General features: G+C 38.6%; 1 protein-coding gene across 1 annotated transcript; it reads left to right on the forward strand.

Moving 5' to 3' along the window:
• The first annotated feature begins 831 nt into the window (after nucleotides 1–831).
• Nucleotides 832–15,118, forward strand: LOC133422546 (5-hydroxytryptamine receptor 3A-like). Its single transcript, XM_061712568.1, has 8 exons — nucleotides 832–871; nucleotides 947–1,110; nucleotides 7,027–7,071; nucleotides 7,150–7,259; nucleotides 8,490–8,662; nucleotides 11,064–11,224; nucleotides 13,168–13,378; nucleotides 14,637–15,118. The coding sequence occupies exons 1-8, from the start codon at nucleotides 832–834 to the stop codon at nucleotides 14,975–14,977; spliced, it is 1,245 nt and encodes a 414-aa protein (XP_061568552.1). The 3' UTR covers nucleotides 14,978–15,118.
• Nucleotides 15,119–17,350: the final 2,232 nt, after the last annotated feature.

A 17,350-nucleotide genomic window follows, 5' to 3' on the forward strand; every position in this document is an offset into this window, starting at 1 on the left:
AAAAACTTCAGTTTTATATCTTTATGTTTGAAGCCTGAAATGTGGCAAAAGGTCACAAAGTTCAAGGGGGCCAAATACTTTCGCAAGGCACTGTAGATAGATAGATAGATAGATAGATAGATACCTCATGTCACATTTGCATTCGGCAGTTACTTTGTTACATTATTTTTGTTACAGAGGAACTTGTTGTAGGCGCATTACTGGGTGAAGAGGACTACTGTTATCATAATTAGATAATTTTTTTTCATTTGACCTCATCACCCAGGATGAAGGATGTCTGCTGTTGTTAGAGAGAATATTTTTGTCTCCTGCTCAGATACGTCAAGATTTCTTGTTGCAGGAACCGTGACTTGTTTCTGGCTAGATAACTGAGTTAAAAGTCCCAACTTCAGACCTAAACATGCTCTGGAGCAGCACGAGGGAAGTTTTGGTGTATTGTGTTTCAGACGTGGCAGCTGCGCGGTTAGATGTTTTTAATAACGGCAGTCTGCCTGACCGACCGCAGGTAATTTAAGGTCACATCCTCCGCTCCCGCCTGATCATTTCACCCTCAAATGTTGACACGGCTGCAGCTGCAGGTCCACAACAGAAAAGTTTGGTTCGTTTGCTTTTTCAATCACTTCCCAACAAAAGCCCTGCAGCACAGAAGCTTATTTACTCTTTGACCAAGCAATTAAAAGGATTTCATGAACAAAGACGCTTCTTTACGCTTTGACAGAGCAATTAAAGAGATGAATCGATCTGTCATTTGCACTTTTGTGTTGCTGCATTGGTGTTTGCAGCTTTACTGTTTAAAAGGGTTTACTGAGATGGGGCTGAAGGCAACGAGCCATGGCACCTCTAAGGATTCTTGCTTTTCTTGCTTTAATTGGTGAGTTATGGAGGCTTTACTATGACATTTACTGTGAATTAGATTGTGTCTGAGCGTTTCTGTGGCCCCGAGCAGGAGTTTGCAGGAATCAGACTTCAGACTGCTCCTACAAGGCGCTGCTGGAACATTTAAACCTGACAACGAATAACAGAGCTCTGCAGATAACACGGCCCGTGAAAAACTGGACCAGCTCCACGCTGGTCCAGCTCAAGATGTCTCTGTACGGCATCTTAGACGTGGTAAGTGTCTTCCGTCACTGGTTTCAGCGTCGTTTTGATCTTTTTAAAGCGTTTTTGTACTTTTAAAGTTTCCTAATGTGACGTAGTCTCTGGTTTTATACACACTTACACAAGTATCACCTTAAATTTCCAATTTTGGACTCGATTTCACACATTTCAGAAGAAAATGTCACAATTTTTACCAAATCTACTGTATTTTCCGCACTATAAGGCACCTAAAAGCCTTTCATTTTCTCAAAAACCGGCAGTGCGCCTTATAATGCAGTGCGCCTTATAATGCAGTGCGCCTTATATATGGAAACAGTTTTAAAATACGTTGTTCATTGAAGGTGCCACTTATAATGCTGAAAATACGGTTCTAGTTATTTGGGATTTTGTTGTTGTTTTAAGCGTCAAAATGTCATGTGGTGCGCCTTATAGTGCGGAAAATATGGGTAGTCTCTGGTTTTATACACACTTACACAAGTATTGCCTTAAATTTCCAATTTGGGACTCGATTTCACACATTTCAGAAGAAAATGTCACAGTTTTGACCAAATCTACCGTATTTTCTGCACTATAAGGTGCACCTAAAAGTAGGGTTGTCCCGATCAGGATTTTTTAGCTCCCGATCCGATCCCGATCACTTGAGTTTGAGTATCTGCCGATCCCGATTTTTCCCGATCCGATCACTTTTTTTGGCTCCCGATACATTTCCGATACTTTTTCCCAATCAGATACATTTTGGCAAAGAATTAAGTAAAAAAGTAAAGTAAAAAAAAGTAAAGTAAATTAAGTAAAAAACTGTATTGTCCATTCTCTCCAACATGGACATATTTTTGTTTTTTCACTGACTGCATCATTGGATCAAAACAAAGCTTATCAGCTCTGGTGCCACAAAATGTAGAAACATGAAATTGTAAACTAAAACAAAAAGTTCAGAATAGTAAAATAACAAAAATAAATCAATTTCACTTCAAAAGGAGGTAGTTTACTTACGAGGTTTAAAAGTTGAATGACATCCAGTCAAACTCACAATCAATAAGAAAATGAAAATAATAATAATAATAATAATAATACATTTTATTTATATAGCGCTTTTCTGGGCACTCAAAGACGCTTTACATTAAAACAAAACACATAATACAAATTACAATTACACAGGACAGTACAAAAGGACACAACATGAGACAGGACATTACCGGTAATCACACATTAAAAGCAGTTCTGTAAAGGTGAGTTTTGAGGTGGGATTTGAATGCTGGGAGGTCTGTACAGTCACGGATGTTTTTGGGGAGGGAGTTCCAGAGGGTGCAGCGATGGAGAAGGCCCTGTCGCCCCAGGTCCGGTGCTTGGTTCTGACTGGAAGGGACAGGAGGTTGGCGTCAGAGGAGCGGAGGCTGCGGGAGGGAGTGTAGCGGTGGAGCAGTTCGGTGAGGTAGCAGGGGGCCTGGTTGTGGAGGGCTTTGTGGGTGAGGAGAAGGATTTTGAAGTGGATCCGTTGAGAGATGGGGAGCCAGTGGAGCTTCTGGAGGACTGGGGTGATGTGGTCTCTGGAGCGGGTGTGGGTGAGCAGGCGGGCGGCAGAGTTTTGAATATATTGGAGTTTATTGAGGACCTTGGAAGTTGAACCGTAGAGGATGCTATTGCAGTAGTCGAGTCTTGAGGTGATGAAGGCGTGGATCAAGGTTTCAGCGGTAGAGAAGGAGAGTGATGGACGGAGACGGGCAATATTTTTCAGGTGGAAGAAAGCAGTCCTTGTGATGTGGTTGACATGGTGTTGGAAGGAGAGGTTACTGGTTACAAAATACATTTTGGCTTAACCGTAGTGCAGAATTCTCAACAGCATGAAATGAATAGCAGCAGATATTCATTGTGGCTGTTATAGTTTTCTGTCACTGTGTTGTGCTGATGTCACGCAGAGCGTAGGAAAATGACGTGATCGGGCCCGATCGATCGGCCACCCGATCGATCGGGACAACACTACCTAAAAGCCATTAATTTTCTCAAAAACCGGCAGTGCGCCTTATAATGCAGTGCGACTTTATATATGATCATTACGGTAATTTCTGTTACTGTAGTCTGGGGGATTGTGGGTAATGTAGTTGGTGTCGCCGAAGTAACGGCGCTAAAAACGTCAGGAATCGTCACAGACGTTCAAGTCAACAGCAGCGACGCTGACTCGCATAACGGCGACTTTGACGAGACGGAGCAAAGCTGGTTTTTATTTTGTTAATAAAGTTTGACATACGGTACTTTTCTTCTTGTTTCTTGTTGAGGCACGTTAACACAATGCCCAAAAGGGAAGACATCAGCAATGATCTTAGAGAAGAAGTTGTTGCTGCCCATGTGGGTTGAAGAATCATCTAAATCTGTCATCGGATTTTGAAAGAAAAAAGCAATGAATATTTATAAATGAAATTATGTATCTGAATGTTTTTCAACGTTAAAAAAATTCAGCCGAAAATAATTAAACTTTAAAATATTAAATCGCAAAAAGTTCAACCTCAGAAAATTCAACTGCAAAAAATAATTAAATAAAATTCAACCAAAAAAAATTCAAGTTTAAAAAATTGTCTCCTCTGCAGAGGTGTGAAAAGTATTCACATTCATTACTCAGGTAGAAGTATAGATACTAGAGTTTAACAGAAGTGGGAAGTTAAGAGTGGGAAATTCAGCACGGGAGCACCTAGCATGGAAACAAAACATGGAGACTAAACAAAGTCACTATAAAATGTGTGTGTGTGACATTGAGCTCTATCACAGCACAGCAGATATCACGACCAAGCAGAACATAAAATCAAGAATGGAGATTCTGAACTGGTCAGTAAATGCTATTGACAAGATTTTTTCTACACGGCGTGCTGGGACAAGGGAACCGGCCTGTCCAGATGGGACATTCTTGGCGGGATACACCATGGACAGTTGGAATAAATGGAAAGTGGTGTGTCTTGGGGTGTTGGATATAGAAGACGTGGAAGACGTCTATATATTCACGGGCATGACGGTGGGCCTAGTGATCCTAGGGCTTGGCGGGGTCTGGATGCTACAAAAGTTGAGAAAAGTGAGAGCTGATCAGGCAAAGCTGCTCTCTGGCCTCGCTGACATCCAGGAGAGACTGACCAGTGTATGGTCGGAGGTGTCCAAAGCTCGGGAGGAGATGAAGTCAGTACGAGCGGAGGGGGCAAAGGCTGGGGCGGCTAGAGAGCCAGAGGACAGCGACTAATCAAAATCTGCATTGACACACGCACCTCCATTGCAAAGTGGATTGCATGCAAAAACAGGCTTGGACATTAAAATAACTGAACAGTGGACACAGTAGTAAATCACAGGAACGGTGATCAGGATGAGTGGACTGGACACGTGTACAAACATACATGCTATCTGGACTGTGAAGGATGAAATTAGACAAATTGCTATGTGGTAAACTATGTATCTTACTGAATTCTGTTGTTGATGTGATCATGAATCTTACATAGAACGGGGCGGGACTTTGATAAGCGTCAGCTTCTCCCGTACCCTTTTCGTCATGTGCTGAGTATGCAGTGTATAATGTTCTGGAGATGAAATGTGTCTATATAAACATGCCGAAATAAACGAAAAAATAAAAAAATAAAATAAAATAACGGCGCTAAAAACGTCAGGAATCGTCACAGACGTTCAAGACAACAGCAGCGACGCTGACTCGCATAATGGCGACTTTGACGAGACGGAGCAAAGCTGGTTTTTATTTTGTTAATAAAGTTTGACATACGGTACTTTTCTTTTTGTTTTTTTTTTGCATTTGCTGTAGGATTTTGTAGCATTTCCTGTAGCAGCTCCATCAGGTAGATACCTAACTCAACCCCAGCCACTATAGTCAGTATTTTACCATATATTTATTTATGCGCCTTATAGTGTGGTGCGCCTTATACAGGACTGTCTCAGCAAATTAGAATATTGTGATAAAGTTCTTTATTTTCTGTAATGCAATTAAAAAAACAAAAATGTCATACATTCTGGATTCATTACAAATCAACTGAAATATTGCAAGCTTTTTACTATTTAAATATTGCTGATTATGGTTTACAGTTTAAGATTAAGATTCCCAGAATATTCTAATTTTTTGAGATAGGATATTTGAGTTTTCTTAAACTGTAAGCCATGATAGTCCTGTATATGGAAAAAGTTTTAAAATACGCCATTCATTGAAGGTGCGTCTTATAATGTGGTGCGCCTTATAGTGCGGAAAATACGGTAGTCTCTGGTTTTATTCACACTTACACAAGTATCGCCTTAAATTTCCAATTTTGGACTCATTTCACACATTTCAGAATAAAATGTCACAGTTTTTACCAGATCTACTTAATTGAAGGTCTTTAAACCCACCAGGTTTCAACTCCTCGAGTGTAATGAAGCTTCTGCATTTAATAATAGAATCAAACCTTTAATGTCAGTGAGTGAAAGCTACATAAAACTCAATTTTACCACAGAAATAAATCAGCACGTCTAAAATAGCATTACACATTACATTTGTGAAGTAAACAGGACTTATTGATGGAACCATTCAGGTAATTTTGGTTTGGAGTTTGGATGTGCATCAAATCATTTGCATGATTTTTTATGTAGACTTTAGATACCCAAACAAAGAGAACTAAGACATTAAGAGGACTCCATCAGAAATCTTCAAATAGGCCCATCCTAAAGATACCGCGTACTCTCATAAGTAAAATCTCCAGTCCTGGTGTGTTTTAAGTAGAAAAATATGTCCCCAGTACTTTCTTTATTCTTTACTGGAAGCCACTAAACAGGTGGAAGTCAAGGAAAAAACACTAATCGTATCCGTCATTGGTCCTGCAGCGTTCTAGCAGCTACAAGGAGCATTTAAAGGTAGGGTTAGTCAATTTCTGATCTGCTGATGTTTAAAACAAAACATAATTAAAATACAGAGAGCTGCCTCCTCCCTCACCCTCATCCCACCTTACGTTGAGGTTGTTGAAGTGTCAGTTACTGGAAAAAAGTCTTACTATCGCGATGACCTGAGCATTAAAAGGACTAATTAGGCTTTCTTGACTTTTATTAAGACAGCAAACATTATTGATTCACCTCTAAAAACCTTGGTAAAGTGAACTGATTTGCTTTTGTGAATACTCTAAAATATTTAGACACAGGAGTGAACAATCATACGACGGAGTATTAGGGCCAAACTAAGACAAAAAAATTACAAGAATAAAGTCATAATATTATGAGAATAAAGTCGTAAAATTACGAGAATAAAGTCGTGATATTTTGAGAATAAAGTCTTAATATTACGAGAATAAAGTCGTAATATTAAATATATAACTATTATATATATAACTTCACAAGATGCTGCTCAATATTCCTAATTTTAACACAGAGAGAAGATGCTCTTCCTGTTAGAGTTCTCATAAATTACCACTTTATTTTCATAATATTACGACTTTATTATCATAAATTACGACTTTATTCTCGATAATATTACGACTTCACTTTATTCTCGTAATGTTACGACTTTGTTCTCGTAAAATTACGACTTTATTCTATTACGACTTTATTCTCGCAACATTACGACTTTATTCTGGTAAATTTACGACTTTATTCTCATTATATTATGACTTTATTCTCGTAATTTCCATTTTTTTTGTCTTAGTTTGGCCCTAATACTCCGTCGTACAATCAGGACGGAGGGAGTCAAAGTTACTGTATAAAAACAAGGGACAGCATTTTCAAAATAAAACAGGAAGTCAGGCAAACACAAAAAAAAGAGCCCCAAAGCAAAAGAGCGTGAGTAAATCCTACCAACTAAAACCTAAAGAAGTAACAGAGCTAAGAAGGACTCAAACAAACTCGATGTAAGCAAGGAGTTGTTTGTTTTGGAGCCGTTTTTTCTGTAAATGTTTTTTGAATATTTACCCTTCGTTGGTCTTGGTTCTGCAGGACGAGAAAGCTCAAAGCGTCGTATTTCACATCTCTATCAACATGGTGAGAAACAAAACCACAATGTCCTTTTGTTGTTGTCAACACTGAACATTTAAGACATTTCCCTTTTTCTTGACACAGTTCTGGTTAAATGAATTCCTGAGGTGGAATTCCTCCGAGTTTTGCGGGATCGACAGCTTGACCCTCCCGAGATCGGCGCTCTGGATCCCAGACGTCTCCATCCACGAGGAGTAGGTGCTGTCCTGCAGAAGTGCAGCTTCTTATTCAAAAAGATGTTTAACAAAAGTTACGTCAGGTGTCTAAAACAATGTGTAAAAAATAAATCAGCTTCTGTTTCCAGAAATGAAGGAATGTAGAGGAAAGTCAGGTGCTGCAGGTGAATGCACTTGAGGAACTGATGATCAGGAGGCACGTTAACACAATGCCCAAAAGGGAAGACATCAGCAATGATTTTAGAGAAGAAGTTGTTGCTGCCCATGTGGGTTGAAGAATCATCTAAATCTGTCATCGGATTTTGAAAGAAGAAAATTATCGAATTTCTAGCAATTACCGTATTTTCTGGACTATAAGCCGCACCTGCATATAAGCCGCATCCGCTCTATTTTTGAAAAAATAATTAAAAAAAAGATACACAAGTCGCATCTATTCTATTTAAAAACAAAGATATGCAAGCCGCAGATATTTCTGTTGTTAGATTAGATATTTACTACATGTACAGAAGGATTTTGAACTGTAAATGATGTACATGTTTGTACCTAAATAGATCCTTTCCTAAGTGTCTTTTAACACGGCAGCAACTTTGCTGATTAAAACGGGACAGAACCAAGAGAAAATAACCGCTATTTATTTATCTATTTATCTGTTTGAAATCTGCTTCTACTTCTATCTGCTAAAGAAGAAGTAGCGTATTCTTCTTTGCATTTATTTTGTCTTAGTTTTGATTCTAATTCCGGTTAGAGCGCCCCGAAATGTCGAGAAAAAAGTCGCAATGTTGAGAAATAAGTCGAAATGTTGAGAAATAAGTCGAAATGTTGAGAAAAAAGTTGAAATGTCGAGAAAAAAGTCAAAATGTCGATTAATGTTGAAGTACAATCTCGAGAAAAAAGTCGAAATGTCGAGATTAAAAAGAAAAGGAAAAAGGAAGAAAAAAAGAGAAAAAAGCGGTGGAAGAAAAATCCACAGAATAGCTGCACCTTTGTATAAGCCGCATGGTTGAAAACCTATGAAAAAAGTAGCGGCTTATAGTCCAGAAAATACGGTAATATTTATGAATGAAATGATGTATCTGAATGTTTTTCAACGTTAACAAAAATTCAGCCGAAAATAATTAAATTAATGTAAATTAAAATATTTTAAAATATTAAATCGCAAAAAGTTCAACCTTAGAAAATTCAACTGCAAAAAAAAATTAAATAAAAAAAAATTCAAGTTAAAAAAATGTTATCCTCTGTTGTTGTCAGCGCGTCGGACTCCGGCAGCGTCCTGGAGGATCCGCTGGTCCACCTGAGTCCCAGCGGTCTGGTTCTGGCAAACCTGCGGCAGCGGCTGACCTTCACCTGCCAGCTCAAGCTGTACCGCTTCCCCTTCGACCGGCAGCGCTGCAGCATCACGCTGTCGTCCATGTGCTGCCAGGGTAAATGACACCGGAGCCTCTGCAGGCTCCCCGGAACGCCATCCATCCATCCTTTCTTCTGCTTAGAATAATAATAGATTTAATTCATTTAAGGCGCCTTTCAGGGCACTCAAGTACGGTGGCCGAGACCCGCCATTGCTGGAAATAAAAGTAACGCTGCAAACAGAAACAAACGCCGCTGCAAATAAAATAAACGCTGTAAAAAAAAAAGAAACGCTGCTGCAAATAAAATAAACGCTGCAAACAGAAACAAACGCCGCTGCAAATAAAATAAACGCTGCAAATATAAAGAAACCCAGCTGCAAATAAAATAAATCCTGCTGCAAATAAAATAAAAAAACGACGCAAATAAAAAAGCCACAACGGAAGTGAATTACCGGGGACTATTTTTGCCGATGCACCGGTGTTGCACATTAAAAATTACACGTAGCAACGTTGAACACTAATCTTTTCACTTATTTTCTCGTTCGTTGTTCTTCTTATTCCTCGCTCTTCTTATTTCTTCCTTTTCACTTACGTCCTCTTCGTCTTCTTCTTCTCCTCTCACGTAAAAAACACTGGTGCATCAGCAAAAATAGTCCCCGGTAATTCACTTCCGTTGTGGCTTTTTATTTGCATCGGTTTTTTTTTAATTGCAGCAGCGTTTCTTTATATTTGCAGAGTTTATTTTATTTGCAGCTGTGTTTGTTTTTATTTTCAGCGTTTATTTTATTTGCAAAGCGTTTATTTTATTTGCAGCCGCGTTTCTTTATATTTGCAGCGTTTCTTTTATTTTCAGCTGCGTTTCTTTTTATTTGCAGCGGCGTTTCTTTTATTTGCAGCGGCGTTTCTTTTATTTCCAGCTGCGTTTCTTTTTGTTTGCAGCGTTTCTTTTATTTACAGCAGCGTTTCTTTATATTTGCAGCGTTTCTTTAATTTTCAGCAATGGCGGGTCTCGGCCCCGTACTCAAGGTCACCTTTATAACATTGATTAAAAAGCACAATATGAATGCAATAAAATCAGGAATCTGTCACGAACGTAACACAAGATGGTACGACTCAAATGCACGACGTGACAGTTGTAACCTTAAAACAAGGTTTAATCCAGGCAAGGGTCGGTACACGGAAATAGCAAAGGTACACGTGAGGCAAAAAACAAGCAAGGTTGGAAAATCCAAAAAGCAATGACTACGATAAGAATGCAGATACGTGAACTGTGAAGAACGACGAACAAGACACAGAGGAGAATATATAAAAAACTGAAGTTTTTATTTTTTAAGATTTTTTGGGCTCTATTATGGGCCTTTATTGAAGTTGCAGACTGGAAGGGGGTAGAGAGAGAGAATGGGGATGACATGCAGCAAAGGTGCACAGGCCGGGATTCAAACCTGCGACCGCTGCAGGACTGTAGCCTCAGTATATGAGCCGCTGCTTAACCCACCGCACCACCGAGCGGCCCAAAATGGAAGGTTTTTTGAAGTTTTTTAATTACTTTTTTATTTATTTCAGGTTGAAATTTTTAATTTGATATCTATTCATTTATTTCCGGTTGAAGTTTTTATTTATTTATTTATTTATTTATTTATTTATTTATTTATTTATTTATTTATTTATTTATTTATTTAAGGTCTACGTTTTTCATTTACCTTTTTTTATTTATTTCAGTTTGATTTTTTAATTTTATATTTATTTATGTATTTCAGGTTGAAGTTTTTTATTTAATATTTATTTATTTATTTCAGGTTGAAGTTTTTTATATTTCTTCATTTCCTTTTTTAATCTATTTCAGGTTTAAATTTTGATTTACTTATTTTATTTATTTCAGGTTGAACTTTTTAATGTAATATTTATTTATTTCAGGTTGAAGTTTTTTATTTACTTTTTTATTTATTTCAAGTTGAATTTTTTTATTTACTTTTTTACAATTATTTCAGGTTGAAATTTTTATTTACTTTTTGTATTTATTTCAGGTGGAATTTTTTAATATAATATTAATTTATTTATTTCAGCTTGAAGTTTTTTATTTACTTTTTTTAATTTATTTCAGGTTGAAGTCTTTTTTTTTTTACTTTTTTAAATTTATTTCAGGTTTAATTTTTAATGTAATATTTATTGATGTATTTCAGGTTGAATTCTTTTTATTTCATATTTGTTTATTTATTTCAAGTTGAAGACATAGAACATGAGGGACAAAATAAAACCCAAAGCATGACAGAATCAGCAGTAGCCGAGGGGGGATTTAAAGTTTGATCAGTTTGAACAGGAGGGTTTTTAGGTGGGATTTGAACATTGATAGTGAGTCAATGTTGCTGATGTCGGGAGGGATTTGACAGGGAGCCAGTGGAGTTGTTGGAGTTTGAGAGTCGGAGAAGAGCCAGGATTTGGTTTCCTGTAAACAGACTTTGTTTCTTCATCTGCACAGACGATTATATCAAAGTAGGAACGTTCCAAAACAGCACGACTTTCTCAAACCTGCCCGACGAGTCAAAGATAAAGGAGGGAGAGTGGAGACTCGTGGCCATGGAATCGGCCGAGTTCACTATTCTCCAGAGGAATTCAACGAAAAGCATCCTCCGATACACGGTGAGGACGTCTCTGTGCAGAATCAGATGTTTCATGGATGAGGCTGTTTCTGACTAGGAATGGGCGATATTTTACCGTTCACGATATACCGCCAAAAAAATTCCCCACGGTAAGAATTTGTATCTCACGGTAAAATCGATAAATTCCCGTTGATGACGTTTTTGTGTAAAACTGATTTATGGATGGAAGGAAGGAAGGAAGGAAGGAAGGAAGGAAGGAAGGAAGGAAGGAAGGAAGGAAGGAAGGAAGGAAGGAAGGAAGGAAGGAAGGAAGGAAGGAAGGAAGGAAGGAAGGAAGGAAGAAAAGAGGAAGGGAAAAAGGAAGGAAGGAAGGAAGGAAGGAAGGAAGGAAGGAAGGAAGGAAGGAAGGAAGGAAGGAAGGAAGGAAGGAAGGAAGGAAGGAAGGAAGGAAGGAAGAAAAGAGGAAGGGAAGAAGGAAGGAAGAAAGAAAGAAAGAAAGAAAGAAAGAAAGAAAGAAAGAAAGAAAGAAAGAAAGAAAGAAAGAAAGAAAGAAAGAAAGAAAGAAAGAAAGAAAGAAAGAAAGAAAGAAAGAAAGAGAAAGAATAAATTCCCGTTGATGACGTTTTTGTTTAACAAACATGGCGGATCTGACTGACTGAGATATATTGAATTAGTATTTATTTTATCGTCATTTTTATCGTTATCGGGATAAATGCCAGAAATTATCGTGATACATTTTTTAGTCCATACCGGACTAGGACTAGGAATGGGTGATATTTTACCGTTCACGATAAACCACCAAAAAAATTCCCCTTGGTAAGAATTTGTCATCTCGCGGTAAAAAGGATAAATTCCCGTTGGTGACGTTTTTGTGTAACAAACATGGCGGAAGGCGGATCTGAGAGCGAGGAGCTCGTTGTTAAACAAGACTCCAGCTCTGGAACTGGTTTGGATTTAAAAAGAGAGACGAGGAGCAAACATTATCTATTATGTGCAGAGTCTGCAAAAACAGAAGGAAATGGTTGTTACATTTTGATATAACGTTTGACTATTACAAAAAAAAAAATTAAATGGTATTTAATTTGTGGCATGTTCCTACGGAAGAGTATTAAGGCCATGCAGGAGAAAAAATATTTGAGAGGGGAAGACTTTTTTTTATTATGCACTTCGAGAAAAAAGTCGAAATGTCAAGAAAAATGTTGAAATACAATTTCGAGAAAAATGTCGAAATGTTGAGAAAAAAGTCAAAATTTCATGAATAAAGTTGAAATGTTGAGAAAAAAGGCGAAATTTTGACTTTATTCTTGATATTGTATTTCAACATTTTTCTTGACATTTCGACTTTTTTCTCGAAATTGTACTTCAACATTAATCTCGACATTTCAACTTTTTTTCTCTACGTTTTTATATAACGTTTGACTATTACGAAAATAAATTGCAATAGTATCTAATCTATGGCATGTTCCAACCACAGGTTAATTTGCACATTTTATTTATATTAGAAGAGGTCATCACTGATAGGATTTTATTTTCAGTGAATTTTTATTTATTTGTCCTGTTTCTTTATTTATCAGGTTGTATTTTTTTCTACTTTGTGATTTTATAAGCTGAGAAAACTTGAAGGACAAGGTACTTTGAATCTGTTCTTACATTTCAAACTTGTTTCATTTGAGTCATTCCAGTTTTGCAGTACAGGTGTAACTAATTTAATTGGTTTTTAATAATTCATTTTAATTGGTGTAGTTTAGTAGTATTTAGTATCTTTTGGAGCAGTGATTTGGCTCCAAAGACTGAATGTGGTGATAGATTTATAGTTACAAAGGTGGAGTTGAATTGGTATTTTTTTTATCGTCATTTTTATCGTTATCGGGATAAATGCCAGAAATTATCGTGATACATTTTTTAGTCCAAACCGCCCATCCCTAGTGCAGATGTTTCATGGATGTTTTCATCTGTTTCTGAGCCGCCTGGATCCTTTCACAGGTCACGTTTCAGAGGAAGCCGTTTCTGTACATCATCAACTTCATCGTGCCGCTGCTGTTCCTGCTGTTCCTGGACGTGGGCTCCTTCTTCATCAGCGAGGCCCGAGGGGAGAAGCTGAGCTTCAAGGTCACCGTGCTGCTGTCCATCTTCGTCATCCTGCTGATCCTCAAGGACATCCTGCCGTCCACCGAGGACTATCTGCCCATCATGGGTAGGTGCCTCCGGACAAAGCTGTGCTTTCCCTCGCAGCGTTCTTTCTGCATCAACCCCGACGGGGGAGATGCATCGATCGATCGGCAACCGATCGGGATCGGCCGATAATTAAAATCAGTACTGCAAAATACTGCAAAATACTGCAAAATATTAAACTTCAAAAACTGCAACCGCAAATAATTAAACGTGAAAATATGAAATCGCAAAAAGTTCAACCTCAGAAAATAAAACCGCAAAAAATTCATTTAAAAAAATTTTCCGCAAAAAATTAAACTGCAGAATGTTAAACTGCAAAAAATGCAACTGCAAATAATTCAATGCTAAAATTTTAAATCGCAAAAAGTTCAACCATAGAAAATTAAACCGCAAAAAATTCAACCTCAAAAAATTCAACCGCAAATAATTCAATGTTTAAATATTAAATCACAAAAAGTTCAACCTCAGAAAATTAAACGGCAAAAAATAAACTGCAAAAAATGCAACCGCAAATAATTAATTAAAAAATTTCAACGGCAAAAAATTAACTCGTAAAAAATTAAAGCTAAAAAAATTAAACTGTAAAATATTAAACTGCAAAAAATTCTACCGCAAAAAATTCAACTGCAGAATGTTAAACTGCAAAAAATGGAACCGCAAATACCGGTAATTCAATGTTAAAATATGAAATCGCAAAAAGTTCAACCTCAGAAAATTAAACTGCAAAAAAGTCATTAAAAAAATTCAACCTCAAAAAATTCAACTGTAAAATATTAAACTGCAAAAAATTCAACCGCAAAAAATGCAACCGCAAATAATTCAATGTTTAAATATTAAATCGCAAAAAGTTCAACTGCAAAAAATTAATTAAAAGACATTCAACCTCAAAAAATTCGACAACAATAAAATTCATTTAAAAAAATTCTACCTCAAAAAATTCAAATGCAAAATGTTAAACTGCAAAAAATGCAACTGCAAATAATTCAATGTTAAACTATTAAATCACAAAAAGTTCAACCTCAGAAAATCCAACCGCAAAAAATTAATTTAGAAAAAGAATTCAACAGAATTCAAAAGAATTTCAACAACGAAGCTGATAAGATATTTGAAAGTTTCTCACATCAAGGAAAATATTGAGTTTGCAAAGTTGGCTGCCGCTAAGGCATGACACTCCCTTATCTCCTAATTTTGATACCTAATAATACATTGTTGTCAGTGTTGTAAATGAAAATCCTGATCGGTGCATCTCTCCCCTCGGTCGGGTTTCTTCCGTCCTCCAGCGTCCTACTGCGTCTCCGTCTTCAGTCTGGTGTGGGTCAGCGTCCTGGAGGCCATGCTGGTCAACTTCCTCGTGGACCTGGACTCTGAGTCCTCCGGAGACGGGGAGGTGGATCTCCAGCAGGAATCCGACCTCCCGCCGGCTGGGCCCGGCGACCAGAACCTGCTGAAACGGATCCTGGATCAGCTGAAAGCAGCTGGACGGAACAAGGACCAGAGGAAACCCGGCTGCTACAGGAGGCTGGCGAAAATCATCGACGTCGTCTTCTTCCTCCTTTATTGTGCCGTTATTATAACTTCTCAGATTAGCATGTTTTCACTCTGGGTCACTGAAGCCGACTGACGGTGATCAAATCCTGCACGTTTGTTGACCCGGTCAGAACCTGATAACCCAAATCCTCATATTCATCTAGCAGTATACCTGTCTGTTTAGGGATTACATGACCATTTCTGCTCTTTAATCCTGTACATTTCCGCTTTAAAGTGAGCGCAGCCTTGATGCAAAACGGATTAAGTGAAATACTGAATCTTACATAGAAAATGTTTATATAATCTGCTGTTACCTCTGAATAAAGAAATTGTCTCCATATCACCGTCTCTGTCCTACCTCGCCCACTTATGGCGCTTTTATACTAGTACCTACTCAGCACGACTCGACTCGCCTCCACTCGCCTTGCCCTCGTTTGTTTTTAAACACCCAGATCAGAAGTAGGAGGTTGGAGCGAAGCTGCTGTGACGTATTTGATTGTGTATCTAAACGGAGAAGACACTAAAGATGTAGAACCTGGAGTAGATGATAGATGTGCTACTGGGTCTGTGGCTTGTGTTCCATATCAAGTTAAAAAATAGAGAGAGAGAGAAGCTTCAAGCGGCAACGCTTTTTTTTTTGTTTGTTTGTCTCGGTGCTGCTGAAAAGTCTGTTGGTAGCTGAGCAGCTATGAAGTGACAGATCTCCTGGTAGATCTGGTCGTTCCTTATCTCCATCTAGATCACTTTATAATTCTCTCCTCAGCACCAGGTTTATGAACATCTGCACCTCAGAGTTGGATCATGAAACAGACTTCTGCGCTGCCGTTGCCTGTTGAATAAAATGAAGAAGTCGCGAGGCGCTCTTGCGCTGATTCCTGTTGGGTCCCAAAATCAACATAACATAAATTCATAACCAGGAAAGACACAGACTGTTAGAATGATTTTTAAGGCCTTCTGCAGAAGGGAAGCAAAGTCGGAGCTTGCAGAGCAACATGGCTCTCTTATGGATGCTCTCGACGAATGCTTGCTGGCTCCTCTGCATCAGCTTTTATTGAGAAACTGTGACAGGAAAATGACCATATTCGGACTGTCAGTCATAGACAGACAATGGACAATTGGGCGAAAACAGGAAACAGACGGAGGTAACAGACATCGAGGTTAAAAAAGGTCACACATGGGCCGCTCGGTGGCGCAGTGGGTTAGGCAGCGGCTCATATACTGAGGCTACAGTCCTCCTCCTGCAGCGGTCGCTGGTTCGAATCCAGCCCGCGCACCTTTGCTGCGTGTCTTCCCCGTTCTCTCTCTCTACCCCTTTCCAGTCTGCATCTCCAATAAAGGGCCACTAGAGCCCAAAAAAATCTTTAAAAAAAAAAAAAAAAAAAAAAAAGGTCACACATGTGACATTTCAGTTAAAGATGAACTAATCTGTGGTATGCAGAAACAAACAGACATCTTTAGCTTAAAGTCTTTAAAAACAACGGGTCACATAGGTCAAATGCCTTCCTGAACTAAAACAGGAAGTCTGAACAGATGCGTCCAAAAGACAATGGGCCATTGACAAACCGGGAAGTCACCAGGCCAACCTTCATGGGGGTCTTTAACAGATGGTCCAACGGACAATGGTTCAGCTGTTCCCAGGACAGTCGACCCCCCTGACAGAACTCAGGAAGGGCTGCCCTGTCATCTGTTAACATGTGATAGTTTCATGAGGACTAACTAGTTCAGAAGTTTGATTAACTTCACATTCCCCGCTTCCTGATTCAAACGTCTGACCAATCAGTGGCGTGTATTGTGATGACGTCAGATCCAGGGCTGACTCAGCCGCTTAGAACCTCGGCAGAATAGTTACAGAAAAAGTATCTACTCGGCACGCCTCCACCCGCCTCAGCCCGTAGTGGAAAAGCGCAAAAACAAGGGTGTGTCGAGTCGAGTCACGCTCGAGGAGGTACTGGTGGAAAAGCGCCATTATTCTTAATAGCACCTTTCAAAACACACACGGCTGAACAAAGACAAGCAATGCAACCAGCCCCCCCTCTAAATGCAAAACTGTCCGTAGGGCCTCATCCTCCAACGGGGGCCACATTTTGCGCGAGAGGACGCATTTGCACGGTAGCAAATAATCGCTACCATGAGAGGGAGGAGAGAAAACAGACCTCCAATCTTCCTGCACAATAATTTTAAATATTGAAGATACAATTATCTACTTGAACTGGCATTATTTACCATTACAGTAGCCAAATTACACCGTAGTGTTGCTTTTTGCAAACCAACCAAAAAAGTCAGGTTGCCGGTTTTACTTGTAGTGACGCGTGCAATAAATGCAAATGTCCAAAACTGTTTCCATTGAGTAAACTTTATTCTACTCACACTTTGTTTCCAATTTCACAAAATGTGTCCTCACTGTCCAGTTCTGCGTTTCAATTCTTTACTCCAAAAAACATACAAATCTTTCCTTTTCATTTACAAC

Source organism: Cololabis saira, chromosome 21, assembly GCF_033807715.1.
Source record: "Cololabis saira isolate AMF1-May2022 chromosome 21, fColSai1.1, whole genome shotgun sequence".
Classification (NCBI taxonomy): Eukaryota; Metazoa; Chordata; class Actinopteri; order Beloniformes; family Belonidae; genus Cololabis; species Cololabis saira.